The 10,000-nt window shown below is 37.9% G+C and overlaps 1 protein-coding gene across 3 annotated transcripts in view; it reads left to right on the forward strand.

The window, feature by feature from the left end:
• Positions 1 to 5,725, forward strand: part of LOC125027743 (phospholipid-transporting ATPase VA-like) — a 71,909-nt gene extending 66,184 nt beyond the window's left edge. The window contains exons 24-25 of one of the 3 annotated variants that reach the window (XR_007115060.1): positions 408 to 837; positions 2,179 to 5,725. Coding sequence is in view for 2 of the 3 variants with exons in the window: in XM_047616865.1 (XP_047472821.1) it covers positions 2,179 to 2,281 (103 nt within the window). In the remaining variant the exon portion in view is untranslated. The remainder of the gene's footprint in view (positions 1 to 407; positions 838 to 2,178) is intronic. The other 2 variants (XM_047616866.1, XM_047616865.1) reach the window with 2 other exon arrangements.
• Positions 5,726 to 10,000: the final 4,275 nt, after the last annotated feature.

A 10,000-nucleotide genomic window follows, 5' to 3' on the forward strand; every position in this document is an offset into this window, starting at 1 on the left:
TTTGATTGGAGCAAATTTCTGCTTTTATTTACATTCAACATACATATATTAGAAAATATAAATGTTTGCTTTTAATACTTTAAATATTTTTAGTTCTAAATAAAGTCTTTCATTAATTAACGTTAATGCACAAGTCAATTTGTCTCAAAAGTATCTTTATTTTACTTTTTATTTTTTGAGACGTAAACAAATCTAGATGAAGTGAATAAAAAGTCTTAAGTAATCTTTCAACTTAGTTTCTGTCTCTTCAGTAGTTTTCTTTTATGGTTAAGGTGATTTTATCTTCTTTATTTATGAAATTTATTCAGGTTAATTTTCTCTTAAGCATGTTCATTTCAGCTTCTTACATTTATTAAGAAAAGCATTTTTTCTTGGGCACCCACTCAACACTCTCTATCTTGCTACAGACGCCGAGAGCCTGACCACTAACCTTAAGAGTGGGCCAGAGGAGGGCAACGATAACCTGATAACTTGCAAAAGTCCCGAGAGGAACAAGAGATCAATTTTTTTCTCTCCTTATTTTTTGCTTAATTTAAAAAAAATTAAAAAGAATTACAGTCAAGTTACAAAAAAACTTCAAATTGTTGTTTGCTTCTTTTGTGTTTGTACACGCACATAAAAGACCCCGTTTTTTTTCATTTGATTTCCTGTACATATCAATTTTTTGTTCCCCAATAAATATACGTTTCATGTTATAAATTATTAAGATAGTCTTCCATACAAGTCCATTCTTTTTCTTGCCAACCTCTTTAGTCCTGACATTTCAAGTAATTAAGGATTTATCTTGCATTCCCTGGATGCACCGAATGTTCCTGGCAATAAAGGAGTCAGACCCAGGTTTGTTGCATGTTTGTTTTGGTTTTCTGGCTTCATGTTTGATCAGTTGGCGCAGTGTAGAAGTTTGATCTCCTCTTTAGGGTTTCATCTGGACGCTGTTCCCTGGCTTCTTGCACGTCTCGAGGGTCTTTGGGGGCTCCTCTTGTAGATTGCCGACCTGTCTGGGAGCGTTTACCATTTTGCTCTTTTATCTCCGGTGTTGATTAATTAAAAAAAAATCTTGATTGTTATTTTTTATTATTGTTTTATTATACTTTAGCATCAGTGTTTTGTTGCTTTAGTCTTTTTTTTTTTTCTTATTTTTATTGGCTTGCTTTTTATTTTATTTGCTTTTTTTATGGTTTAGATGTGAAATCTGTTTGATCAAATTATGGCTAATGACTAAAAAGGATTGTGTTAACTCTTTATTGAATATTGTAGGTAATTATTTTAAAGGTATTAATCAAGAAGAAATGATCGTGTTCCAAAAACTGTGTGTGTGTGTGTGTGTGCGTGTGCATGTGCATGTGCGTGTGCGTGTGCGTGTGCGTGTGCGTGTGAGTGAGTCTGTGCTTTTGTGTGTACATGCATGCGTGCGTATATATATTTTATTTTTTATTTTATTTATTTTTTTGTTGCTTCTGTTTGCATTGTTGTTGTCATCATCACAGTTTCATCATGGCATCTTCATTAATGTCACTTTCATCATTAACATCTTCATAGTAATTGTTTTTGAGTTAGTCATTGTAATTGACATTAGTGTTTTCATCACTGTTTTCATCACCACTGTTTCATTATCAATTTTGTTATTGTCAACATCATTCTTGGTGTCACTACTGTCATCATTATTAATATTGTATATGTTAATATAGTCAATATTCTTCTTCATTCATTTATGGTTTATTAGTTTCGTATTCCTTTTATGATGATATTGAGGAGGTTTTATCATTGTGATTATCGTTTTAGTGTTAATGATTTTGTTACTGTTATATTAGTAGGTAGTTTTAGTTTTATTATTATTATTATTTTTAGTTTATTGCTCTTAGTCTTTTCCTCTTTCATGATATGATTATTATGCATTGTTCTGGATGTTTTACTGTCTTCATTTGTGTCATGAACATCATCTGTATCATAATCATTATCATCTGTTGTAATGTTATTTATCACTGTACTTTTAGTCTCATATTGTAATTTATTTTTGTCTATATATATGTATGTATTTCTTTGTCTATTAATATTTTTTCCTAAAGAATGAAAATGTTTTTATAACTGTCATAATTCTTCATGCAGTTCTGTCTTTATATTCTCACATACGCTTTACACCCGAGGACACCTGCTGATCCACCTCTTTCAACCCCCCAGGCCCAACTATGAGGCAGAGACTGGTGACGAAGCCTCAGAACCCTTAAGCTCCATGGTCACCACCACCACAGTTCTAACAACCACAGACGAAGCTGAAGTATGAGATCGATTCATAAGGTGGCAGAATTCGTAGGGTTGTTGTAAAGGAAACGAGTGAGCAGTGATCCCCTTGTACTCTTGTCTAGAACCATATGAAGAAAAGGTGTCCAGTGAGTGACGGTGGTAGAACAGGTGGTTCACCAAGCTGTGCGGAGATAAGGTGGAAATGTGGATACAAGCAAATGACTGTTGATTTTCTGCAACTTGTTAGGGTTGAGGGAATGAAGTGATGCAGCACATTGCAGATTGGAAGGGTAAAAGAAAAAGAGAACAAATTGAAGACAATCACTGCAATATGTACACCATTTTATCCATCAACAGATGAGTGTGAAATGGGGTGCGATTGCCAGAAAGTGCTAAGATGTGGCTTCAGTGCTATGAGGCAGGTCTAGTTTTCTATTAATTTGTCGCCAGTAAAGCACCACCTCAGGAAATTCAGGTAGTGTAACAGTGTCAGAAAAAAAATGTCAAAAAAAAAAAAAGAATCTACTCATAGGTAGTATATGTAGTGTTATAATTTGTTATAATTTTATTTATCATAATTATTATTTTGTTTTCTTTTCTTTTTTACTTTGTGATTTGCTCATGCTTATACATGCCTCATACATTTCCTCCTTCATCTGGAAAATTTTAACCTGATACAATAAAAAATTATAAAACAGTGGTACATAAAGTGCAGTTGTCAACGAAAATCATGCATATTGATTTTTTAACAGCTTAATATTTAATTTTGGGCTTAAGCCAAAATATTCCAAAGATCATGGCAACAGTTATCTTTTCACTTTGTTATAGAAAATATTTGTATAAGGAAGGTACATATCAGATTTTTTGCTTCACATTAGTGTTTTTCCTTTTTCTTTTTTTTCTAAGCACATTTAAAAATCAATCAGTGAATGGGAGAAAAGGTAATTAACGGTGACATAATCCAAGTGATTTTTTCAACATTCCAGTAATCTGTAGTGAAGGGTACTTAACATGTCAAAGCCAAAGATGCTCCCAGCTAAGATGTGACTGTTTTTGGAATGCATAGATGGAGAAAGTACTTTTACATAGGTTTAGCTTACTTCTTCAGGGGACTTGCAATTATGTGCCTTCGTGGTTTTGTCATGTGCTTCCATACTTGCGCAAGTCTGGAAGTTGTGCCAATGAATGCTGTGACAAATATGGACTTTGTTTGCTGTAATTTTAGGAATACATTTTTGCAATGAATGCAGATGTGACACAAGTCTTGAATGATGCAAATCATGATTGTTTAATTTTGTTCTTTATATTTGTTTTTCTTTGTGATCATGATTTATAATACCTTCTAAAGCATATATGGTTTTAGATGTTCTTATTTGTTGTGGATATTCTCTCTATCCATGTTTCACACAATGACAAAGTTCTGCAGTATTTCAAATTTTTAATAATTCATCGTCATTGAACATAATTGGTAATGAAAGTCATTTCTACGCTCAAGTAAAAAACAAAATAAAAAAAAGTATATAGCTAACGAAAATTGATGCTGATATTTCATGCTATTTTTGTTTAAAGAAAAAGAAATAAAAGTCTTGCCTTACCAATTTTTCCAACTCCAGGCATTGTTGGATATCAAATGCCTTCTTATTTTGAGATGCTACATATATTACTGTAAGACACTAAGTAATTGTCATTTATTATTCAGTCTTTAATAGTAAGATGTCAAAGGGACCAGTAATTATATAATTATCTGTTTGTGCTTTTTTTTTCTTTTTTTTTTTCTTTTTTTCTTTCTCTTTTCTCTCTCCAGAAGATTGGAAGCATTTCAGATTGTTTTAATTGGAATTTCCAGGTAATCTATTTTATGTAAATGATTTATGAAGCATGAATTTTGTTTTCCTTTTTTTCATTATTTTTTTTTTAATACTTTCGTGTTAACTTGAAGAAAATCACCTTCACTTATAATTACTCTTTGTAAATTATATTATCTCATTAACATATCTGATAGAAGTATATAAGAATATTTTAAACCTGCCAGATATTTTCAATTTATAATCATATTCATATTCATTACTGGTAAAGGAGGGCATTATTTCAACCATGAGTGTATGAAATTCTACATATGATAAGCAGTGAGGTTGTGTAATTTCTTTATTACTAAAATATATTGAGAAATCTGATAGATGAAGTGTAATCCCGTATTCAGATACAGTATCTGCCATATCTTGGGCATTAAAGCCTGCAGTCTTTCTTGTGCCAAATAGGCCATATGGAATAATTTTTGCTGAATCTAGAATTTGCAACCTGTTACCAGAAAATCATACCAAAATTAATAAAATTGCATGATGAAGGCTTTTGTCAAGTATGCATTATAGAGCACAGTTGCAATGCTGTCGAGTAACATGGAGTTGTGCACATCAAGTTCATGCTATTGGATTGCTAGCATTATCTTGCATTTTAAATCTTTGTGAAGTGTCTGTTGCCTACTGTGATGCCACAATAACTTTTGTTTGGGGGTAAGATGTAGTTAAGTTGGAATGAAACAAGGTTGTACATAGAATTTCAGGATTAATGCCAGTGATCAATGTGTTTGGTACAGGATCATTTTTTTTAAAACAGTATTTGCAAACATGTGTCTGATGGTTTGGCATTAAGGTTTGCAATCTGGAAAACTTAGTATCCATACTTTTAAAAAGAGAATACAAAGTTAATCTTTAATTTTATACCGTTATTTATTGAAACAAGTTCTGTGGGAGTTTCCTTTCTCTACAAGTATTCTAGTCAGTTTAAGGTTGATTGTTCTTTTTTTTTTCTTTGTTCATTTTTAATTTAGAAGGAAAAGAAGGTACTTAGCCAATTGCTTGTGTAATTAATGCTGATTACTGTGCAAGTAACATTTTTTTCAGCATTTGCCATAAATTTTATATACAGTACATACCAGGATAAACACCAATTCTTTTCAATAAGAATGTGTTGAATACATTCCAGTAATTTTTGTGTTGTAATCTCTGGTGAACTGATTAATGTATATAATGAATTGCCTAATTGGAGGTCTTTCCTAATAGCAGTTCAGGTATTTTTTACTTTTATCTAAATTGGAGTTATGATTTTGGAGATACACGCTCGGTCCCATTGTTAACGTGAAACAATATCCCTGTGATTTGTACATATATATTTGTCATACTGTGAGTTGGCTGCACATGATATATCTTAAATACCAATGATTTTTACTGTAATGTCCACAATGGAAAGGTTTAATTATTTTGGCATTTCTTTCTTCTTTTTTTTTTTTTTTTTAGGGGAGATTTGTTTCATTGTGAAATTTTAGTTTATCAAAAAAAGTATATATATATCATGATGTGGCTGAGGGTGAAGATACATACCATACAAACTATCTGGATGCTATGTGTTGTAAGCATTGCACAAGATATTGTGTACTGAAAGTTTTGTTGAAAATATATTTATAGGCCATAATAAATATTTTAGTGTATTTGAGTTGTTTTATTCTCTTTTCTCCCTGATATTCTTAGTTCCTTTCTTAACTGGTAATGAAGGAGGGGGTGACTGTGTGACAACAATATGTACAATGTACTGAATTTATTTTGATATTTTGATTAGAAATTATACTTATTCACCCACAATTAAACAAAAATTAATTTATTTTGCCCAAACAACAGCCATGTGTGCTTGTCATTTTGACATCAAAATAAAATGAAACACGCTCATCACAACCGTAAACAATATAAATCCATTACAAATGCAAAATATCATAACTCTCAATACAGAAATAGTTTTTGAAATCAAACTTTACTAGACAAATATTGAGGGTTCATTAAGCCATTGGCAGGTTTAGAGGGGGCAACTGCCGCCCCCTCCCCCTTGCTACCCTGTAACTGGTCTGTCGCCCCTGTTGGAAGTGCAGCACCCCTTTTCTATGAAATGACATTTGATATACTGACGGAGGAACCTCATGGGCTTCATCGTTCTCGGATCATCCAAAAACGAAACATAAAATCGGCAATTATCATTCTGACTGTCAAATCATTATAAAACATTGAATGACAATCTTTCTCTGTCGAGGTAGTGGCAGGGTATAAAAAGTAGCATGGCTAAAACTTTTCATAAACAATCCCCCCCAATCCTTTGCCGTTGTTGTCGTGGGGGGGGGGGGGGGGCGTAGGAGACGAAGACTGAGACCCAATGATGGGGAACTCCTCAACCTTGGGACTCAGTCATCGACTCAACTAATTTTGCATGGTCTTTTTTTCCCACTCATACTTTCCGTTTCAGTTTCTTCACCAATCCCTTCTACTATCCACCTCCTAAGGTGTGAGAGCCGTGCTGAAAGGATGAAAGGCTGACTTTATGTCAGTCCTGAACGGCCTGAGGGAACCATGGGCACGGTATTCCCCTGCCATACCTGGCCCTTACCCCTCAAGGGGACCCTGAGGGGTGGACTATTTTTTTCCCCAACATACTCGAGGCTTATCATGACCAATAATGAAGACGTAACCCCACTCTTAGGGGCAATGAGGCTTGCCCCTTTATCAAATAGCCCCAATCCCGGCTCTCTTTTGACCACGGCTCCGAACACTGCAACAACTACCCCCTTATCAATGCATACTAGTACAGTATCAACCCTAATCAACAACCAACCCCCAGGAGACATTTCTACTCTCCCAATATGCTCAACTTCAACACCTTTATTCCCACAACCTTCTTCATCAACCACCCCATCTCCCCTTATTACTACCTTACAACCTTATTGCCCACCTCCCCATAACACTACCCCCCTCAACACTACTCCCTCCTCCACACGTCCCCGCACTTCTACTACCCCCACATCTACAAGAATCCTAAATACTCTATTTAGCCCAACCAAATGGGACCGATTATTCGTGATCCCTCCCACATCTCCCTACTCTAAAAACACCCTCCTCTTCCAACAATGCCTCCAAAAACTAATAGGCAAAGTCTCTTTCCGTAGCCAACCCGACCACTCCCGTCTCGTCACAGTAACAACTGAAAACCAAGCTATAGCATTAACAAAACTAACTGCTCTATGTGGTAATCCCATCCCTACCGAACCTCATCCAACCCTCAATACTTGCACCGGAACTGTCTCCTATCTCCCCAACAGATTGCTCAATCTATGACAAAGAATGGTCAGATTGTGGAGAGGACTTACTCGCCTGTCTCACAGACTATGATGCAACATATGTACAATGCTATTCCATTCCTCCCAGAGAAAATCGTAAGAAATCCATTAACATTGCCAAAATTACTTTCCGTAGACATGACCTTCCCTTTAATGATTACATAGGTGGGGAATCCCTACCTGTCCGACTGTAGTGGGACGATTCGCCCACTTCTTGTCCTACCACGGTACCCCCCCCCCCCCATTTGGTACGAGGAGTCCAAGAAGAGTTTTACTGTCTTTTTATATATTTTTGTATTTTATCCAACGAGGTGGAAATGCGGGGTGCCGCCCGTAAATATTGTACGCGCACGTACGTAGTCTTAGCTACGTACACGCAATTACGTTCATCATTCACCTGCCCAGTAATTTGTGTGAGGACACTATCTCACCAGGAGGATAGTGTCACGTAAATCTAGGTGTATTGGTGATGGCGTCTGCTAGTGACGTCATGCCAGTGGTCTGTCGTCATTAGTGACGTCATAAACCGTGACAAGGCAGCTACTCACGGGCATCCATTTCGTCGAGCATTTTAGCCAATACCCTGGCTAGGGGGCGTAGATACCCCCCAGGTACTTTGGAAGTACCGGCAGATCTGTTCTCGCCTCCTTACTGCTCGGAACCCGCTGCGATTTCTAACAAAGGTCACTGGTTAGTATAATGTATTTTACCGGGAATTCACCACTGTATATGTTTGGATTTTTAGCGACTGGTGCAAGGGTGGTGAACATGTAGCTAGGCTCTATGGCAAAAATAAACAAGCAAGCAGCGCATTGGCATTCCTCATTTACCTTGGCTAATTAATGATGAAAAGTTCAGTATAAAGTACTGTGGATATGAAGTACTCCTGCATTACTGATAATTAGCTATGTGTGAATACAGATAAATTACAGTTTAAGTCTGGTTGATTTATACATCAATATTAACCACTTGTGTTTTTCTCGTATGCGAGTGCCGTGACCTGGACTCCCCCGCTCACCCCGCTTTGGCCGCTACCACATACATGCCCGGTGTACGATGCGTGGGTGGCCAGGTGGTGCTCGCATCAGGTAAATCATGTAATAAGGGAGGTGCCGATCAGGTCTCCAAGGGACAGTGACCTGGAATTGTCCCGTGTCAAGGTTAACGTAGCAGTACTGCGTTACTGTTACCTTACACGACCATATCAACCTCCTCCTCGTCAGTGCCAAAATTGTTGGCGTTTAGGACACCCAGCCAAACACTGTCATTCCACAGCCAGATGCCCGCTATGTGCCCAACCTGGCCATACTCGATCAAACTGCTCTGCACAATCACGCACATGTGCAAACTGTGGCGGCCCCCATAATGTATTTTATAGAGGCTGCCCCACCTACAAATTTGAGTCTGAGGTAGCAACTCTCAGATTCAGACTTGGACTCACTCTACGTGAAGCCAGACAGGAGGCTCGTCGACGAGGTTTTTCTCTTACCCCCTACTCTAGTAATGTCGCTCACTCTGCCACTCCCCCTACCCCCCTAGCTCCTACACCCTCTCCTAAACCTAACCCCCCTCCATCTAACTTCCCCTCTTCTACCTCCTACCTTCCCCAGTCAAATTATTTTGCCATCCTAAATCCAGACACTCCAATCTCTACTACAGCCCCACCACCTTCCCCTCTCCCTCCTCGCACTACCCGCAGCAGACAGAATAAACGTTCCACCCCCTCTTCCCCTACCCCACAATCACCTCCACCTTCCTTTGCCCCTATTCTTCAGACACCAGACTTCTCTTCCCCCCCCCCCCCCCCTCACAAGAAAACCTTTATCTCACAAAACTCCCCAACCAACTCCACTACAGAAACTCTTGAAGATATCCAGAACTACATAATCGAGTCCCAAACTAATACTCATCCACCTTCAAATTCTACAACTCCCGCTCCCTCCACACTCAAAGTGACTGCCGATATCCATCCTCCTCCTACTCATATTCTCCCTACACCCAATCCTCCTACCCCATCCCAACAAAACCCATTCCCCCCGACTCCAGCCCCACCTATATTAATCCTCCCACCATCCCCTCTATCCCTTCTACTCCCTCCTGGATACACACGTGAATCCCTCATGTCACAAGTACCCTCTTCCCCAGACCCTCTACCTCCCGACATCCCACCTGATACAACACAACCTCCCCAACCTCATTCTTTATCCCACCCTCTAGCACCTTCCCCTTCAAATTCTCCAACACGCACTGCAATTTTTGCCAGTAAATCAACGAAAGTATAACTATCCTTCATTGGAACATTCGCGATTCCGAATGTTCCTCTTTCAGTCCCACATATTCTATTGTCATGCCCACGTCCTCCCTACATAGACATCCCAACTTATCAGACATCCTTACAGAATCTCACACTTTCTGCTTTGACAACCTGTTTTCCTTCCTCAAACGCATATATATCCTTCACTTGGTCTAACCCCTTTACATTACCTCATCCGACCCTAACCCATTCACTCACCAATTCCTTAACCCAGCTTTAACAACTAATCACTAACCCAACCACCCTTCACTAACATTAACTATAGTTAATGTTAGCACATTTATTTTGCTTTT

Source organism: Penaeus chinensis, chromosome 8 (assembly GCF_019202785.1).
Source record: "Penaeus chinensis breed Huanghai No. 1 chromosome 8, ASM1920278v2, whole genome shotgun sequence".
NCBI classification, from domain to species: domain Eukaryota; kingdom Metazoa; phylum Arthropoda; class Malacostraca; order Decapoda; family Penaeidae; genus Penaeus; species Penaeus chinensis.